The following is a 21,322-nucleotide window of genomic DNA, read 5'->3' as shown; positions in this document are numbered from 1 at the left end:
TGTTATATACTTTTGAATATGTGTGACTCTAACAGGAAGCTCTGCAAGAAAATGTCTGTTTGTTGTGATAAATACTTCCATAACCACAATTTCTCCAGTGACTTAGATTACAGTCACAACTCTAGATAGACCACACTTGGGGCATTGTGTTCAGTTTAGGTCACCTCACTATAGGAAGGATGTGGAAGCACTAGAGAGGGTGCAGAGGAGATTAACCAGGATGCTGCCTGGATTATGAGGATAGGCAAAGCGAGCTATTGCTTTATTTATTGGAGCAAAAAAAGATGAGAGGTGACTTGATATATGTACAACATGATGGGGACATAGATAGGTTGGACAGTCAGTGACCTTTTCCCAGGGTGGAAATGGCTCATATGAGAGGACATAATTGTAAGGTGATTAAGTGCAAGTATGGGGGAGAGGGCTGTCAGTGGAAGTTTTTTCCACACAGACAGTGGTGTGTGTGTGTAACGTGCTGCCATTGGTGGTGGCAGAGGCAGGTACATTAGGGACAGTAAAGAAACATTTAGATAGGCACATGATGATTTAAAAAAATGGAGGAGCATGTAGGAGGAAAGGGTTAGACTGATCTTGGAATAGGTTAAAAGGTCAGCACAACATTGTGGGCCGAAGGGCCTGTACCATTCTATGTTCGGTGTTATGACCAAAATAAAAGACACACATATATACACAATCGTTTTAAACTGGCTTTCATATTTTATTTAAATATAAGTAAATGTGACAGCAAACGAAAAGCAGAAACATTTCATTTTGCGTCTTTACTCAACTTAAACTTTCAATTAATCCCTTTAGACTTAAAAAAGATATATAATTAATAAAATACATTTTCACTGATCACTTCAGGTATCTCCGACATGGCAAACTGATTCTTTGAAAAATTCATAGTCTAAAAAGGCATAATATAGAAGAAATATAAATCAAGTTTTACAATTGATTTTCTTGGTATTTAATATTGCACTTTTGTTTGTATCCATTCCATCAGTTTATGTAAACAGTTTCTTCAATCAAGATAGCTACCTGATGATACATTTAGCAGATGAATAAAACACACAGGAAGAGGCACTTAACATTGTAACCCAGCCATACACAGCATCATTTGATTTGTATCAAATATGCAACAGGCATATATTCTCCTTCACTGCAGACACCCTGATTAGATAGTTTAATTATAAGCATCATTTCACAATGAATGGTAGCCAAAAGAGAATACGAAAGGTTGGTCAGAACTTCAGACTTGAAATGGGTGAGGTATTCAGTTCCTCATTCAACAGTGACAGATTTGGCCAGGTTTCGAGGAAAGTCAACCTGAAATAAATAATTCAATGTACTTAATAATCACCTACTTTAATAGCATTTTCTTTCCTACCCAAGAAGAAATTAAGGCGAACAGTAAAAGGCTGATGAACTCTGAAGTCCTTATCATCTCCAGCTACTTGGAGGAGTAACAGACAGGTGTTATTTCTTAGTTCTGGTGATGTTCCTGCCCATGCCCAGCTCAGGCCACTCTAACAATTAGGATATTTCACCATGGAGGAGGCCTTAAAAAGATGTGCCTCAAAAGGTGACATCCATCGTCCAGGACCCTCACCAACGAGGACATGCCTTCTTCTCTTTACTACTTTCAGGGAGAAGTTACAGGAGCCTGAAGATGCACGCTCAACAGTTTAGGAACAGCTTCTTCCCCTCCGCCATCAGATTTTTGGGTGGTCCATGAACACTACCTCACTATTCCTCTTTTGCATTTTTTTATTTTTTATTGTAATTAACAGTAATTTTTAATATCTTGTACAGCTGCCACAAAACAAATTTCAAGACATACAGTACGTCAGTGATAATAAAAATAAATCTGATTCAATGCATGGGAATTCCTAATTATTAGCTTGGCTTCCCATGAATAGAGGGTAAAAGTGAAGAGGAGGTTTCATCATTTTGAATTGTCCTAGGGATATTCAATGAAGTTTCTTCATTTTTGAACTGCTCTAGGGATATCCAATGACTTTTCACCATTTTGAACTGCCCTAGGGATATCCAATAACATTTCAACATTTTGAACTGCCCTAGGGATATCCAATGACGTTTCTTCATTTTGAACTGTCCTAGGGATATCCAATGACGTTTCTTTCACTACAGCCTGCTGGTCATGAACTGTTAAAGATTCAGAAACTAAGCCAACTCAACCAACTAACGCAAAACCTGCACTTGCTTTATTTTCTCTTGGGCCATCGTAAACCTACTTGAGGAATTCAAATAGACATTCTTCTTCAGAAGCAATTTGAGAGTGACTAGTACTAGTCTCCTTACCACCAAACTCTATACAAGTACAAACAATGGACTATTTAATGAGACAAGTATCAAGCAGAACCTGTTTATTATTCAATTTAAGCTTTTAAATTTTGTATTTTAAATTAGTATTTTGAAAAAATACACATTTAAAATATTTGGATCCTTTCATTTGAATAATATAACCATGCTATATAGGTAGTACATCTTAAGAAGTAAAAGTAACTCACATCATATCCTCGAAGAACAGCCAAATGGAATGAAAGAAGTTGAAGAGGAACTACAGTTAAAATTCCCTGTAAACAGTCGACTAAATGTGGAATTTCAATAGTTCTGTATGCACATTTCTTACTCTCCTCATCATTCTTTGTGCAGAGTACTATTGGACGGCCCTAAAAAAAAGGAAGCACATGTCAGAACCGCTCAACAAATTCACGGTGACACAAACAAAAAAAATGCAGTTAATTAATTCAATCTAAAGACACAGTAGCTATTAAAATGCACAAAGTACATTACACAACACTCTTTGTCCGTGCATTTCAGACAAAATAATTTTAAACACCAAGTAATGCAAGGGTGATATTCATTTCTCAGGGACAGTTGATGTGCAAACAAGATCCAAATTTAAAATTAGCCGTACAAGTTCAATTGCTACTTCAGCAGCTGTAATTTCAAAAGCTGTTTCCATTTAAATGATTTGAATAAAAGTATCATCTTACTATACAGTCTGAGAGTGTGACTTTGGTAGCTGCATCTCTAATTCTCCATCCTACTTCCTCTCTGCTTTCTCTGTCCCTGCCCTTGGCCTCCTACAATAATTCAATCAGGCTAAACACAAGCTTGACAAATACTTTTTAATGTACTTAAAAGGTTCAAAAAAGTGACCATCGCAAGGGGTTACTTTTGTATGCACTTCCAAGGGGATAAACAAATACTCCTGTTTACAACAAATACAGCTGAAATCTGCAGCCGCAGGCACTGCAGTAAGTTACATTGTGTCAAGCTATTTTGAAGAAATTGCGATCTTCAGAACCAGCAAACTCGAAACTCTGACCACCCAGAGAGCGAGTGCAGGAGCTGAAGGAGCAAGCTGTTTCCCATCCTACCAGTTCTCGTCTCAGTACTACGGAAACTCCAGCCTGATGGGATTGCTGGACAGATAGGAGAGATAATTGACCATGCTGAGGGTCCTGCCTATGCAGCATTCTTGATAAATATCTCTGATGGGTGAAAGAGAGATCCCGATGATCCTCTCAGCAGTCCTTGCAATCCTTCATATAGACTAGCAGTCAGATGTCTTGCATTCCCATACCGGGCATTGATACAGCTGCTCAGGAGCAGTTATAATGGGTGACTTCAATCTACATGTAGGTTGGGTGAACCAAATTGGTAAAGGTGCTGAGGAAGAGGATTTCTTGGAATGTATGCGGGATGGTTTTTTGAACCAACATGTCGAGGAACCAACTAGAGAGCAGGCTATTCTGGACCGGGTTTTGAGCAATCAGGAAGGGTTAATTAGCAATCTTGTCATGAGAGGCCCCTTGGGTAAGAGTGACCATAATATGGTGGAATTCTTCATTAAGATGGGGAGTGACATAGTTAATTCAGAAACAAAAGTTCTGAACTTAAAGAGGGGTAACTTTGAAGGTATGAGACGTGAATTAGCTAAGATAGACTGGCAAATGACACTTAAAGGATTGACGGTGGATATGCAATGGCAAGCATTTAAAGATTGCATGGATGAACTACAACAATTGTTCATCCCAGTTTGGCAAAAGGATAAATCAAGGAAGGTAGTGCACCCGTGGCTGACAAGAGAAATTAGGGATAGTATCAATTCCAAAGAAGAAGCATACAAATTAGCCAGAAAAAGTGGCTCACCTGAGGACTGGGAGAAATTCAGAGTTCAGCAGAGGAGGACAAAGGGCTTAATTAGGAAGGGGAAAAAAGATTATGAGAGAAAACTGGCAGGGAACATAAAAACTGACTGTAAAAGCTTTTATAGATATGTAAAAAGGAAAAGACTGGTAAAGACAAATGTAGGCCCCCTACAGACAGAAACAGGTGAATTGATTATGGGGAGCAAGGACATGGCAGACCAATTGAATAATTACTTTGGTTCTGTCTTCACTAAGGAGGACATAAACAATCTTCCAGAAATAGTAGGGGACAGAGGGTCCAGTGAGATGGAGGAACTGAGCGAAATACATGTTAGTAGGGAAGTGGTGTTAGGTAAATTGAAGGAATTAAAGGCAGATAAATCCCCAGGGCCAGATGGTCTGCATCCGAGAGTGCTTAAGGAAGTAGCCCAAGAAATAGTGGATGCATTAGTGATAAATTTTCAAAACTCGTTAGATTCTGGACTAGTTCCTGAGGAATGGAGGGTGGCTAATGTAACCCCACTTTTTAAAAAAGAAGGGAGAAAGAAACCGGGGAATTATAGACCGGTTAGCCTAACATCGGTGGTGGGGAAACTGCTGGAGTCAGTTATCAAAGATGTGATAACAGCACATTTGGAAAGCGGTGAAATCATCGGACAAAGTCAGCATGGATTTGTGAAAGGAAAATCATGTCTGACGAATCTCATAGAATTTTTTGAGGATTTAACTAGTAGAGTGGATAGGGGAGAACCAGTGGATGTGGTATATTTGGATTTTCAAAAGGCTTTTGACAAGGTCCCACACAGGAGATTAGTGTGCAAACTTAAAGCACACGGTATTGGGGGTAAGGTATTGATGTGGATAGAGAATTGGTTAGCAGACAGGAAGCAAAGAGTGGGAAGAAACGGGAACTTTTCAGAATGGCAGGCAGTGACTAGTGGGGTACCGCAAGGCTCAGTGCTGGGACCCCAGTTGTTTACAATATATATTAATGACTTGGATGAGGGAATTAAACGCAGCATCTCCAAGTTTGTGGATGACACGAAGCTGGGTGGCAGTGTTAGCTGTGAGGAGGATGCTAAGAGGATGCAGAGTGACTTGGATAGGTTGGGTGAGTGGGCAAATTCATGGCAGATGCAATTTAATGTGGATAAATGTGAAGTTATCCACTTTGGTGGCAAAAACAGGAAACAGATTATTATCTGAATGGTGGCCGATTAGGAAAAGGGGAGGTGCAACGAGACCTGGGTGTCATTATACACCAGTCATTGAAAGTGGGCATGCAGGTACAGCAGGCGGTGAAAAAGGCGAATGGTATGCTGGCATTTATAGCGAGAGAATTCAAGTACAGGAGCAGGGAGGTACTACTGCAGTTGTACAAGGCCTTGATGAGACCACACCTGGAGTATTGTGTGCAGTTTTGGTCCCCTAATCTGAGGAAAGACATCCTTGCCATAGAGGGAGTACAGAGAAGGTTCACCAGATTGATTCCTGGGATGGCAGGACTTTCATATGAAGAAAGACTGGATGAACTGGGCTTGTACTCGTTGGAATTTAGAAGATTGAGGGGGAATCTGATTGAAATGTATAAAATCCTAAAGGGATTGGACAGGCTAGATGCAGGAAGATTGTTCCCGATGTTGGGGAAGTCCAGAACGAGGGGTCACAGTTTGAGGATAAAGAGGAAGCCTTTTAGGACCGAGATTAGGAAAAACTTCTTCACACAGAGAGTGGTGAATCTGTGGAATTCTCTGCCACAGGAAATAGTTGAGGCCAGTTCATTGGCTATATTTAAGAGGGAGTTAGATATGGCCCTTGTGGCTAAAGGATCAGGGGGTATGGAGAGAAGGCTGGGGCAGGGTTCTGAGTTGGATGATCAGCCATGATCATAATAAATGGCGGTGCAGGCTCGAAGGGCCAAATGGCCTACTCCTGCATCTATTTTCTATGTTTCATGATGGTGCTCCTGTAAAAATCGATTAGACAGAAGGATGGGGGAAACCTCAATTGCCTCAATCTGTTCAGGAAGTGGAGACACTACCGTGCTTTCTCTACCATGGAGAGAGGTGGTGTTGAGGGACCAAATGAGATCATTAGTTATGTGCACTCCCAGAAACTTGGTGCTCCTAACTCTCTCCACAAAGCAGCCATGAATATGCAGTGAGGAATGGTTTATTAGAATTAACTCCTGCCTGAGTAAGGATCTGGACCTGCTGCCACAGCTGGTTTACAGCAAATGCAATCACACTGGCTTCGAAGCACCTAGACAACAGCAATAGCTACATCAGGCTATTGTTTATTGATTACAGCTCAGCAATCAACCTCAGTACTAATCTACAAGCTTCAAAACCTGGGCCTCAATACCTCCCTCTGCAACTGGACCCTCAGCTTCCTTACAGGGGACCACACTCAGTGTGGATCAGAAACAACAACTCCTCCTTGCTTACAGTCAACTTTAAGGATGTGTGCTTAGTCAGCTGCCCTACTCTCTCTCTACATTCGTGACTGTGGGGCTCGGCACAGCTGAAACACCATCTATAAATTGGCTGATCACACCACTGCTGTGGACAGTATCTCCGATGCTGATGAGGAGTGAGACAGATGAGCTGATGGAGTGGTGTCCCAGCAACAACCTTGCATTCAACAGCAGTAAGATCAAAGAATTCATTGTGGACTTCAGGTCAGGACACACTTGGAGCAGTGAGCAGCGTCAAGCTCCTGGGTGTCAACATCTAAAGATCTTTGTTGGGCCTGAAAAGTGCGCACCAGTAGGAGTTTGAGGAGACTTGGTCTGTCACCAAAGACTTACAAATTTCTACAGATGTACAGTGGAAAGTATTGTTACTGGTTGCATCACAGTCAGGTATGAGGACTTCAATAGGCAGGATAGAAAGTGGCTGCAGAGAGTTGTAAACTCAGCCGGATCCATCATGGACACAATTCTGCCCACCACCCAGAGCATCTTAACAAGAGGAGGGTGGCATTTGCCATTGAGGACCCTCATTATCTGGAGCATGTTCTCTTCTTGTTACTGTTATCAGGAGGTGGTACAGGAGTCTGAGACCCACACTTAACATTTTAAGAACAGCTTCTTCCCCTCTGCCATCAGATTTGTGAACAATCCACAAACACAACTTTGTTATTCCTATTTTGCATTAATTATTTTTGTAACTTATAGTAATTTTTCTGTCTTACACTGCAGTGTTGCAGCAAAAAAATCACTACGTATCAGTGATAATATACCTGATTCTGATTGTTACAGATTTCTGGATTCTGCATTGATACAGATTATTTAATGATTCTACTCTTACCTTTAAAATCCTTTCTTGACCTAACTCTTGTTCCTTTACATCCCAATCCCATTTTGCCTTGTATCATCATCAATTGGTATTCAACATCTTCTATCCACCATTTTGTCACAGATCTTTACTTTGTTCTTTCATTGTCTATAACTGACCTCTCTCATTCTAAGGTATTGCCCAATTATTTTTTTAGCTCTTTCAATTATTTACGATGGAGTTAATTTGATCAGAAAGTTTGAATACAACTCCTCCTGTTGCAGTTGAAGAGGGTAACATACAAGAACGAATGCAATGCAATATCAGGTGAACTCTGAAAGAAAGTAACAATAACTTTACCTGTCGTGCAGCGACCTGTTGCATAGCATTCTGACACTTGGTGTAGCATGAATCCCTCATAATAATCATTATAACAGGCATCAGCTTGTCAACTAAAGCTAAAGGACCATGTTTTAACTCTCCTGCCAAGATCCCTTCAGAATGCATGTAAGTGATTTCTTTGACTTTCTATTGACAGAACAAAAAGAGATAATTACCATTCAGAGCAATCAATATTTTATATAAAGCTATAACTCAAACTAGAAAAGGAAAAAAAAAGAGAATCATCCCCCTCCCCACACACAATCAAGTACCAATAAATTATTCACAGCTATTTTCATCATCTACATTCAAGTCTGCAAACAGATATACAAAGCTTGCATACATTTAGAGGAGCATTACCTTGTGCAACCCAATAGATAATAATAAATAATTTGTCAGATTAAATTTAAGGTGAAGTATTATGAAGTCATTTGCTTTGAATAAAGCTTAAGAAGTATTTTCTTAATGTTAAGTGATTTGGTAATTAGGATCTAAGTGTTCTGTCTACAAATCACTTTTGCTTATAGTTATCAAAAACCAAGTACTTAGATAAATACCATCTGAAGGGAGATGGAATATAAAAAGTAAGGAAGTGATGTACAATCTAAATTTTGGAAAACAAAAATGCAGACGTCATCTGGACACCTCAATTTTAAGAGTCATTTAATTTTATTAAGTTCATTATGACATTACCAGAATTGAAATTATGAGAGCACATTGTATGACTGTGGCTTATATCCCTAGTGTTGACAAAAATGAGAAATCATTTAATCACATATGATGAAAACAATAGGGGTTTGCAAGTCTTTTCAAGTGGATGACTTTGGTGATAGATTATTGACATGAAACATTAACTCCATTTTTGCTGAATAATCCAAATATTTCATTGGGATAGCTCTCTATAGGACTCCCTTGTACATTCAACCCTCCCCACCGATCTCCCTCCTGGCACTTATCCCTGCAAGCATGACAAGTGGTACAAACACCCCTGCACCTCTTTGCTCACCACCTGGGCACCAAACAGTCCTTCCAGGTGAGGCGATGCTTCACCTGCGAGTCTGTTGGGGTCATCTGTTGTTCTTGGTGCTCCTGGTGCGGCCTCCTCTACATGGGTGAGATCAGGTGCAGATTCGGGCACAACGTCATTGAGTACCATCACGGTCTGTCGCAGGAAAACAGGATGTCCTGCAGGCTACCCATTTCAATCTAACTTCCCATTCCCATTCTGACATATCTGCCTATGGTCTCCACAATGAGGCCAGGTTCAGGTTGGAGGAGCAACATCTCATATTCTGTTTGGTAGACTCCAACCTGATGGCAGGAACATCGATTTGTCTAACTCTGCGAAAGATATCCCCTCCACCCTTCTCCCGCTGTCTATTTTTCATTCTGGTTACCCTCCCACCCTTTCCCTTTTCCTCACCTACCTAACACTTCCTGTGGTCTCACTCCTTCTTCCCTTTTTCCACGGCTAACTGTCCTTTCCTATTAGATTCCTGCTTCGGCCCTTTATCTCTTCCACCTGTCACCTACCAGCTTTTCACATCATCCACTTTCCTCCACCCTGTCACTTTCCCCTTCCCTTGGTCTCATCTATCGCTTGCCAGCCGGTAACCCCCTCCACCCATCCACCCACCTCACCTCCTTATTTTGGCTTTCGCCTCCTTCTTTTCCAGTTTTTTTGAAGGATCTTGTCCAAAACTTAAATGTTTATTCCCCTTCATAGATGTTGCCTGACTTACTAAGTTCCTCTAGCATTTTGTGTCTGTTGCCCAAGTACTTGCATTTTTTTTAACTTCAGCATGTAACAGCCTTTGATTATTTTTCCCACAAGAAGGGATTTTACAGGGGTTCTACTTACTAAAGCTCCTTCAAGGCAGGTAGCATAATGATACCCACGGCCCATGACTAGGAGTGATTTGTGCTGGAACAACTCTCGGGCCAATTGCTCAATTTTTTCATCCAAGGACAAAACCTCTTTGATCAAGTCTATGAGAAGCAAGATGAAAATTTTTAAAAAGTCAGTAAATGAGGCAGTTGTGAGGCTAATAAATACTCCTGAACTGATGTTATTATCATCTAAAATTTCAGTGATATGCAATCAAAGCATGTAAATACTCAATAAGAAAATAAACATTTTGTTTTCCAGTACAATCATGTTTACCACTATTTTCCCCAAGTTCTATTTTGCATCTTTCCTGGACTAGACCTAATCACAATGGCCTATTCTTCCTGTATAATCATGTAAATTAATCTGCTTCAAACATTTATTATTTGAATGGAGAACTATGCCATGCTTCAGCAATTATCAGTATGTAGAAGGAAATTCCTCCAAACTTTCTAATTGATTGACGATCCCTCACTACCAAATTCCCCAGGTGAATTCAGACAGGAAACTTTCTCTTACTGGGCAACATGGAATTAGGAGTCAATGTTTAAAAGCAAGTGCTTGCTCACTTAAAACAGAGGTTTGGAGATTTTTGCCCCTCTGTGAATGTCACAAGTCATTAGAACTTTCCTTCAGAAGTGTAGAGGAAACAGATTGCCAGTGCAATTCCTTATGTTTGATAAGCTGAAGAGTGAAAGATATGAATGGTTATGATGCCAAATGAGAGAATGCAAGGGCTTGCTTATTGCAACTAGTCCATCTACAGGAGATGTAAATAAAGGGAGATGAATGATGACAGAGGAAAGGAACAATGCTGGGACCACAAGATGAAAAGTACTGTAATTGCTGCAAGTTTAAAATAAAAGATAATGCGGGAAATGCCCAGCAAGTCTGGCAGAATTCGGGAGAGAAGATTTAAACTCAGTTGAAGTAAGGCATTTGGAAAAGGGAACCCTTAATTATAAATCTGCATAGTCACAGAGGCATAAGATACAAAATATTGAACCCTCCTATGTCTTTGTTCCCACCGTTTAGGACTGAATCCTACCCAGATTTGATGCGGAGCTGATGGGCAGGAGACCACCACCTGGAGTCAAAAGGATTAATCCTCAACTCTAAAGTTAGGGAGTATGTGGTTAAGAGATGATTACTGATGGTTAGAAGAACAAGAAGAAAATCAAGAGTTCCTCCCTGGACTGGGTAGAAATAAACAAGCCTTACAGTGATTCGAAAGAACACGCTAACATTTACAAGATGAACCTAGTTAATCTTATATATTTCTCAACAAAAATTTAATAAATGATTGCCTGGTTAAATTTCAATTATTGTTTGATAGACAATAATAAGCACCTGGTAAGGATTGAAGGCTGGCAATAATGTCCTTTCTCCTTTCCTGCATTGAGATGCGATCTTCACACATCATGAGGCCAAACATAATTAAGGAAACAAACTGGCTTGTATAGGCCTGAAAATAAGTTGATAAAAGGAGGTTTACCATGATATATTTAAGAAATATTTAAAAGATCTGAAAAACATAGTGCTGGTATAGGGATTATCAAGCATTGCTCATTTTAAAGTAAGGTATATTTTATCAGTCCACTCTGCACATATTCCTCACAATGCCACTTGCACGGCTAGCAAATTCACTTCAATTTCTAGCTCAAAGTAACCAACTTGAAATCTAATTTGAACAATACAAATAGTTCAACAAATAGTTCACACATGTGAGCCATATTGTAAAATTTACATTATATTCATTTGAAAATGGAATAAATTGTGAGAGATTTTTCAAAAGGGAAGCGAGAAGGTTGGCCAGTGCTAGTGAATGTAAAATAGACATCTTGACCGAGGGATTCTTTGATTTCCAAGCTTCATGTACTTTCTTTCTTTGAAATAACTGATTCCAAACAAAAGCGCTTTTAGAGGAGAGTTCAGCTTGAACTCCAGCAGAGGGCAAATCAAGTAGAGACCCAAATAGAGAAATGGAAGGTTAGTAAAAGACAACTAATATTTTGCTGTCTGAACTTCAGAGTTGAACGATCCTAAGCTCGTATTCTACTTGCTTACTTTTCATATACACTGTATATCATCTGTATACAAAGAAAATATATTTAATACGAAGAAAACCATTTGAGTTATTCCATCGCATAGCATGATTTCATCTGGGGATCACAGTAAATCTCTGATAACCCATCATGCTCTGGATATTTGTGGTGCCAGACTGTCATTTTGACTACCTCGTTAATTCTGATTAATCCTCTGACATACACTTTATGTGTTAACTCTGTAGTGTAATAATTTTTCCAATGAACGATTTTGAAAAGAATGTATGAAACATTGCCCTAGTAAGCCATATGGTCAAAATGGGGATTTCTGAACAACTGGACAACGGAGGGTATGCACTACTCTCCTGGTTCATTCTTGCTTCAAATTTCATTGAGAATGCCACTACATCTCTTCCAAAGCAAATCATTTAAATCCCTTTTCTCTCCCAATTAGGCAGGAACTAAAGACCTGCTTCTTTCAATAGCTAAACTAAAATTCGACTGAACAGAGGTTAGGCTGGATATTTTTTGGTGAAAGAATTCCTTTCATTGAAAATAAAAGTGAAAAGGAGAGATGCCAGATCTTTTGATGTCAAAGTAGGCATTCTATTTCGTCCGAGTGCACGGTCATCCAAACTGTAAAGATATTACTTACAGTTTTCACCAGATGAACCAGTAGACTTTCCAGATGAACAATATAAAGGGCTAATAATGACTTTAATAACTATAGAATCTTTAGGTTTTCTGCCAAAGTCACAGAGATTATGATATCCCTGGGGAAATATGCTCTTGATGTAAATAGGTACAGTGGGTACAAATTGCTGGGAGAGGGTCATTATATATGGTGAAAAATTGTGAAATTCCTATCAGTTGAAGACCACACGATTGAAATCATCTCTCCAAAGTAAGGACATACAAGACATCACAAAATGTCACATCATTGGAATCGAGCCCCAGACTTGAAACATTAACTTTTTCCACTATCCATTGATGCTGCCCAACCTGCCGAGTATTTCCAGCTCACACGTTGCACTATTAATTTGCATCAGTATTCACGGTTGAGAACATCATATACTGAACATCACCAGTAATAGTGAAACACTGACAAAACACAAAAGTTTATTTGAAGAAAGTAATGTAGTAAATAAGACAAAATTTCAGATGGTTCCTATCCCTAGGCTTTAAAAAGAAATGATGTCTTCTGATTTTCTCTCAATTAGAGAGTAGTTTGTCTAGATGGGAAAATTCCATGTGTCTCCTTACTATTGAGATGAATTAAGAATTTCTCTTACCAGCCCAGCTGAATATTTATAACGTTTTCAGTTTTTATTACTTAGTTGCATAGCGTTGTTTCAGTGGTATTCACAGAATAAAAATAACATTGATCGCTGAAGAAAAGTCACAAACCTTTGTGCTTGCTACTCCAATTTCAGGTCCGGCATTAATATGTATACCGCAATCTGTTTCTCGAGAGATCGAGCTTCCAACTGTGTTTGTAATGCCAACAGTCAAGGCACCACGATTTTTGCAGTATCGCAGAGCCATGAGAGAATCTGCCGTTTCACCTGTTAAAACAGAAATAGATTTGGGCATGATGTAAACTGATATTTTGGCAGGATACAAAATTATATTATTTCATACAATTATCTTCTTTCATCTGAACTTGGCAATTAAAATTATTACAGACTAAGTTATTTTCCAATAACACGTATATCTGCTGAAGTGGCAGAAGGGTAATCTGCTCATAACTACACATAGATATATGTTATTACAAGAAATTTAAAAAATTATAAAATCTAGTTTTAATACCTACCTGACTGGCTAATGAAAAAACAGACATCATCTCTGAAAACAGGCGTACTTCTGTCCAAGAAATCACTGGCAAGTTCAACCATCACCGGTAGTTCTGTTAGTTCTTCCAATGCTTGACGTGTCTAAATCAATCAAAAACTAAGATGCAGTGATCCATCTACACTGGTTACGTAATAAAATGTACACCTACTGGTGTACACAACTCAAGGTAAATTTTTTTCAAGCTTCCTAGGATTATTCACTCACAAGCAGATGTGAGTTAAAACATTGAATGTGATTTCGTTTTATTTTTGTGTTGTTTTTTGAGAGATACATCACCTACTGTCCCATAAGCCTCTGCATCCAGCACATAATTCTCCATAAATTCCGCCATCTCCAAAGGGATCCCACCACCAAGCACATCATTCCCTCCCCACTCACTTTCTGCTTTCCTCAGGGATCACTCCCTAAGCGACTCCCTTGTCCACTTGTCCCGCCCCACCGATCTCCCTCCTGGCACTCATCCTTGCAAGCAGAACAAGTGCCACACCTGCCCCTACACCTCCTCCCTCACTACCATTCAGGGTCCAACCAGTCTTTCCAGGTGAGGTGACACTTCACCTGTGAGTCTGTTGGGGTCATATACTGTATTCGGTACTCCCCACGTGGCATACTATACATCAGTGACACCCAATGTAGATCGGGAAACTGCTTCATCGAGCACCATGGAACTGTCCGCCATGGAAACCAGGATTTCCTGGTGGCCACCTATTTCAATCCTATCTCCCATTCCCATTCCGACATGTCAATCCATGGCCCCCTCTGCTGGCATGATAAGGCCACACTTAGATTGGAGGAGCAACACTTTATATTCTGTCTGGATTGCCTCCAACCTAATGGCATGAACATCGATTTCTCAAATGACCAGTAATTACCCCTCCTCTGCTCCTTCACCATTCTCCATTCATTTCCCTTTCACACCTTCTCTTCTTATCTGCCCATCACCTCTGGTGCTCCTCCCCTTTCCCTTTCTTCCATGGTCTTCTACCGTCTGCTATCAGATTCCCACTTTCCCATTCCTTTACCTCTTCCATCAATCAACTTCCCACCTCTTTACTTCACACCCTCCCCCTCTCCCGGTTACACCTTGATTAGTTTGTTCATCTTTTCAGTGAATCAGAGGTAGTTTTGTTGGTACTTTTAGAGTGAAGAGTGACATCTGTAGTTCTGGTATCAGAAGTACAATCAGGAACAATTAATGAGAAAGGAAGCATCCAATAGCCAATTGCAGTATTTTTATTTGCCCCTCCTAAATTCTCTCAAAATTTCCCAGAATTTCTCTGAAAACCCTCAGATAATCTCGGACGCCACTGATTGTGCCTCACCAGGGCTCTCGGCATTTATATTCTAAAGTCTCAAAAAGAATGATGAGGTCCACAGATATTCACATAGGCAAGAAGCATTCCTTCATGCCATGCATTCATGTACAAGCCTTCCTGAAAACTGCAACAGGTTGGCCAAAACATTCATTCAAGAGGTGACACAATTTCTTCAGCAAGTTAAGTTTTTCAGAACATTAGTTATTTTCAGTGAGAAATGAATGAATGGTAATAGAAAAATAGTGTCTGAAAAAAGGTACAAAATCGTTTTCTGCAACATTAATCCTGGTTAAAACAAAACTAAACATTGTGCACAAACCGAATCTAAACAGGATTTCTGGATGATTATTACAGCAATAACATATACAGTAACCCAGTTCCTAAATGCAACGGTACTTTGTGTTCCAGTGCATTTCTAGAGGTAGCTTGAAATGCAGTGACATAAATAGCGTGCAATATTTGCTTTGATGTCACTGGTAATGTTTTATACTGCACTTATTGTACCTGGGAGCACAGCAAACTTCAAAAACTGATGTAGGATTTAACTGGAATGCAAAAGCAGGCTTGCCATTGGTTAAAAGCCTCCACCTTACCTCTGCTACTGCCAGAGAGTCTGAGGTCTCCAAGAAAGTTCTCCTTTAAAGTATTCATCTTAATTATTACTACCCCTTCTTTCCCTGAAATCTTCAGTTTATTTCCACAAAAGTGATCATGTCCCCAACAAACCCCACAGTCACCACTTCCTCCCCCAGATGAATTCCCCAACAACCTCTTTCTATCTGAGAAAACAAAACCCTATTTATTACCTTCAATGACCTACCCCGCGATCTTATTGACCCCTCCCATAGCCTCCCAATCTCAGTGGCTGATCTCTGTACTGCCTGAATGCCAGTATGAAACTTTTCTGATCTAAAGTCTGTCCACTTCCCAAAATTATCTCTCTAGATCCTCTTCTCTTCATCCTTCTGAATTATTTTGCTTAAACCCACTCCAACACCAGATGGGCTTTCCTGCACTCTTCCACTGCAAGCTTCAGGCTCTTCTGTGGTTGCAAAGTTTTCTCTGAATCCAGGTGTACAATGCCTTAGGCCTCTCTTGTGATGAAATGGAGCAATCAGAGCGCCTTGCATGGTTGGACAGGCCTCTTCATGCAGTGCTGGTTTATCCCCTTTGTATGTTTTTAGTCTACTGTGCCGAAAGACTCAGGCAAGGTAATGAAAGGAAACTGAACAAAAGAAACGAGATGTTCAAACTTACTGCCACAGCAGCATGGTAACTAGTGCCACAACCAATCATCAGTAAACGCCTGCACCGCTTTATTTCTTTGATGTGGTCTCTCAGTCCACCTAGCATTACTGCAACAAATAAGAACACTTCATGTAATGGCTCGTTATTTAAAGCATATTCAAAATACTAGCAATTTGTTAGCTGATGAATAACATTATTCATCATATTGAAACTAAATTTTGTGCCATAAATATAATTCTATTTTATTACCTGTGCTATTTGTAAAATTTACTCTTCCTCGCATAGTATTAACTATAGATTCTGGCTGTTCAAAAATCTCTTTCTGCATGAATGCTTTGAAGTTACCTGCAAGAAAAAAAACATTACGTCCCTAATTATTGTAAGTTCAACTAGAAATGATTACATTAACATATCTTTTCATTTTTATCTAGTGTTCAACCATACTGAATTTATACAGCGGTTAAAACAAAATTAACGGGACACCCTCTAACCAATTGGGGATGAGGGAGTAATTAAAAAGAAATGGGGAAAATTAGGTAAAGAATTTAACTGTTCTCCAGGACACAGTACAAAGAAGAGATCAGATGGGGTAAATGGAAAAATTTGATGTTAGTAAATAATTTCCATTATTCGGAATGATTTGTGCTAATTATGTATGAAACTAAGGAGCCTGAAGACGCTCTTCTTGGAATTGTTATTTCATTGACAATCTTATAGAGTAATGAAAATAACTGAATGATCACTCTGTGAAAAACTGACACAAACACAATCGGAGGGATGCTAAACACCAGCCATTTTTGTAACTAGTTTCCTGCTAAATTCCACCAAAGAGGAGTGCATTTGGCCTGTTGAGTTCTTTCTGTCTTATAGAGTAACCCTATTCCCTCACTCTTTTTCCTGTAAAAGAGTAAACCAGCATATTCGGAATAATAAAATGAATTTGAAACCAAAGTATAGAGAAGCAGGGGTATTCTGGTGGGAGGAATCCATGTGGTCATAAGGTTGAATGCACCAGAGATCAGAAATGAATGCAGTTTTGCAGTTTTGCAGTTTGCTGTAGCTGCAAAGCAGCAGTTCTATTATGTGTGTTCCTCTTCTATGCAAAGATAGCTTGAAACTGCATTCAAGAAAAAAAACCTATGATAAGGTTTAAGTGGTAACAGTCTATAAAGCCAGGTCAAGTTTGGTTACTTGGCTCTGCGTCTTCCTGCTGTAATAGTGTCAATTGGCTGGATAGGACTGAAGAGGTCAAAAAATCTTTCCCATCATTTCATACTGAACCGACTGGCAATTCTGTTAGAGCTCGGGTGATCAGGGATATTTATAAATAATTGTAATACATTTAATTACTTAAGCAACTTAAGTTTGAAAGGTAGATCCATTTGCCCAATTATTAAGACATTATTAGTTACCAAACTAAAAGGGAAAAGCAAAGCCCTTGGCTAAGCCTGTTTGGTCTCTCAGTTCAGTATGATCAGGAACCCATGGCGTCAGTGCCGAGTCCAAGAGCCTTGTTTAGACATCAGGAGTAATTCCTTCTCCTTGAAGTAAATGGAGTCACTGCATCTGCAGCAACAGGAAAATCATCAGCAACCACCTGTGAGGTAGTTTAGGAGATCTATGCTCATGTACACTCTGGGGAAAATCACATGAAAAATAACCAGCATTTTTAAGATAAACCTGATTACTCAAAAACAAGAATTAGGACAAACGCATGAGAGAAACTGGGGAGGGAAGGTAGCAATTAAAGGTGGTATAGAGTTTCCATGAACTGGACTAACATTATTAATTAAGTTTATGATTTGAAAACTATACCCAAGCGAATACCTTTGAATTCTATTGTATGGCAGATGGCTAAAGTATATTCCAGCAATTTATACATAGTTCAGCATTACAACCTGAAAGCTGGTTTAAGAAATTCTAGTTAAGTACATTTATTAAACTGCTGTGAGATGACACAAATCTTCAACTCTTTTGGAGAGTGTATATAATCTAGTGTATCTTACTGTAATAAATATACAATCATGGATCCATTTGATTTTTTTGTGTTTTTTTAAACTGTTTCTGCAGACACCACATACCTTTCATTATTTGTTGCAATTCCATCTGCAGAGTATGTATGGTTCTGGATGCCAAATCACCCACTGATCTTTTAGCACGGTGAATGGAGAGAGCACCATCCACCACTGCAGCAATGTCATCATCTTCCAGAAATATCACTCGTTTCGTGTGCTCAATGATTGCACTGTTGACGAATTCATGAATAATTAAGCCATTGTTTAAGTATTTAATGTATATATTTATATATATATGTATATTTCAGCAAGCTAACACAACTTAAATAGATAATAACAGGATCCAGGTGCATGCTTTCAAACACACTGAAGGCCACTTCCCACACTTTGTAACTGCATAAGTTATACTCATTTGACATCTTTGACACAGGCAAAGCATGAAAAGTTGAGAAACTGAAAGTGCTATAAGTCAGAAATAAAAGCAGAAAATGTTTGAAAATTCTGACTCCAGCATCAATATTTTAAAGTCTATGTCATCCCATATTTTGATTATTTCCTATTAATTCCTAACAATATAGTTCAGGCGGTCAAAACATAGTCTAAAAAAAGATAATAATGGAAATATTATTATTTCCTGTATGTTTTACAGCATTATTTATCAAGTCAATGATGGATAAATATTTCCTGCATTTAAAATCTGCTGAGACATCATTTTAGATTTTCTTTAGCAATACTGTAATAATGTTGCACTTTTCATATTGATGTTTTAATATTGTAAAGCACTCTGAGCTGTTACATCACATTAAAGTCACTAAGTAAATCCAAGTGGTTGATCACTTAAGAAATAAACAGAGAACAAATACACCTCATCACAATCTCAGGATGCTCCACAAGACATGTCAGCCATTTAACCATTCTAAAAGCAGAGTTACTATAATGCCCTTAGATGCAGCAGTGACTCAGCATAAGGAAAACAACTATGCCTAACTGTAATTAATTAATTAATCCATTTGATCACCTGACTGAAATAACATTAGTTGGCATATTTTTAAAAAAGTGTCACAAAATTTTTAATGTCTCTGAAACCAAGTCTAACGCCTTGGTCTCTGAAACCAAGTTTAATATAGTTATAGAGCAATACAGCACAGATATGGGCCTTTCGATGAGACCCCTGCAGCATACCACTAGTCACCAACTTCCATTCCAAGAAACAATCTTCACCCACAACCCTCTGCTTCCAAGCTCTCGGCCAATTTTGAATCCACCTAGCTAGCTCTGCCTGGATTCCCTGGGACCAAACCTTCCAGACCAGCCTATCATGCAGGACCTTGTCAAAGGCCTTGCTAAAGTCACTATAGACAACATCCATTGCTATATTCTCATTTACTTTTTAGGTTAGTTGTTCAAAAAACTCTATGGTTTGCCAAGGATGGCTTTCAAGGCACAAACACATGTAGTCTTCTCCTAATCAAATTTTGTCTACCCAATTGCTGGTAGATCCTGAACGTCAGAATGTCCTCCCGTAACTTTCCCACTACTGACGTCAGTCTGACCAGCCTGCAGCTTCCTGGTTTGTCCTTGCTAACCCTTTTAAGCAACTGTAAAATAATAACCACTTTCCAGTGTGGCAACTTCACAGACATCCCACCTCTCCTGGAAGTTCCAGGAGTCACCCGCATATCGATAGTGGCTCCCTGACGCCCAGAAATTATATACAATATCCCGGAAGTAGATTTTTATGAGAGGGAGATCCAGCATCCTGATTGGTCTCCCTTCATGCTAAGCGTGGTCCCCAACCACTGGGCCGCAAGGAAATGATATGAGTCAGCTGCACCTTTCCTCATTCCCTGTCATGCACTGTTGAATTTTAACGCACGCGAGGTCATCAGTGACCTTAATGTGCTCTAAGGCTGTAAATACCTCCTCCCAGGTAATATGAATGTCCTACAAAACACCTTCACTTGTTTCTCTTAACTCTGAAACAACCATGACTTTCTCCTCAGTACACAGAGGAATTTAACATTATGGCCCTATTAAAGATGGGACATTTAAATTTTTGTGAATACTTTATATTTGCCTTAAAACTCCAGCTTATACACTGAGACTACAACAAAAGTACTATGGTGAAAAGAGTAATACATGAGAAGTGACAGTGTACCTCAACCTACGTCACTCTAAATAGAAGGATTCCCCTGAATCTGCAGGGATCTCCCAGACTGTAGAGTTAAAGGCCAAGTGTTTACATGGCCTTTCAAATTGTGCAGCCACAGTAAATACTGCACTATAAAAAATATACTTGTTTTGAGTGGCCAATTATTTCTCTCAAGTGGAAAACTCTGACCCTATTTCACATGGTAATACTCAAAATAACCACTGAATCAGGTTTCAGTCCCATTTGCAAAATGTCTGATGTGCATCACAACTGAAATTGACAGGTCAAATTTCATGAAAATGCAAGTTTATTGCAAATCAAACAAATTTTGCATTTCCTTTGAAAATATCATTTTTGAAAATTACATAATTATTAAAAACTGATGTCCTGCAAATCATTTTCTAGGTGTTTCAATAGGTACATTTAATGTCAGAGAAATGTATACAATATACATCCTGAAATTTTTGGTTGAAAGAGGATGAATGTCAAGGCAGTACAGTGGTTATTGGGACGCTTTGGGACCAGTACATTTTGGCCCCAATTAGATGAAGTTTAATCAAAATAGTTCAAAAGGTATAAAAAAGAAAAACTGAGTAACAAATTATGTATTTCAATAAAATACAAAATAATTTAGAACATTGCCAATACTACAGCAGTACTATAAAACTTCTTTACTTTGTAATAGTTATTGATGGAATAATTCAAAGCATCACATTCTTTTGACTGTAAATGAACAAAATCAGCACAGACACCCAGTGCAGATAATAGACTGCATTCATTCAATACTGTCAACAAATGCATCCTCCAAATCATCATTTTCATTGTAACATTCCAGATGATTGTCAATACCTTCAAATTCTTCATAGTTTCTAACATGAAATAGTGAAATAGTTTCATTTTCATTCTTGGATGTTTCTGGCATCTCCAAGCCTGAATGCTTGAAAGTGCAGTTCTGAATGGTCTT

At 39.0% G+C, this 21,322-nt stretch overlaps 1 protein-coding gene across 1 annotated transcript in view; it reads right to left on the bottom strand.

Annotated features, from left to right (window-relative positions):
* Positions 1 to 703: 703 nt before the first annotated feature.
* Positions 704 to 21,322, bottom strand: part of LOC140200840 (glutamine--fructose-6-phosphate aminotransferase [isomerizing] 2-like) — a 46,869-nt gene continuing 26,250 nt past the window's right edge. Inside the window, exons 10-19 of the mRNA XM_072264471.1 lie at positions 18,273 to 18,436; positions 16,441 to 16,536; positions 16,201 to 16,298; positions 13,587 to 13,707; positions 13,181 to 13,338; positions 11,079 to 11,193; positions 9,702 to 9,829; positions 7,820 to 7,987; positions 2,532 to 2,693; positions 704 to 1,326 (exon numbers count right to left, since the gene is read on the bottom strand). Coding sequence (XP_072120572.1) covers positions 1,282 to 1,326; positions 2,532 to 2,693; positions 7,820 to 7,987; positions 9,702 to 9,829; positions 11,079 to 11,193; positions 13,181 to 13,338; positions 13,587 to 13,707; positions 16,201 to 16,298; positions 16,441 to 16,536; positions 18,273 to 18,436 — 1,255 coding nt within the window. The 3' untranslated portion in view covers positions 704 to 1,281. The remainder of the gene's footprint in view (positions 1,327 to 2,531; positions 2,694 to 7,819; positions 7,988 to 9,701; positions 9,830 to 11,078; positions 11,194 to 13,180; positions 13,339 to 13,586; positions 13,708 to 16,200; positions 16,299 to 16,440; positions 16,537 to 18,272; positions 18,437 to 21,322) is intronic.

The sequence above is a fragment of the Mobula birostris genome, chromosome 7 (genome assembly GCF_030028105.1).
Source record: "Mobula birostris isolate sMobBir1 chromosome 7, sMobBir1.hap1, whole genome shotgun sequence".
In the NCBI taxonomy this organism is placed as follows: domain Eukaryota; kingdom Metazoa; phylum Chordata; class Chondrichthyes; order Myliobatiformes; family Myliobatidae; genus Mobula; species Mobula birostris.
Note: the sequence above shows the minus strand (reverse complement) of the source record. Positions and strands in the feature narration are given on the sequence as shown.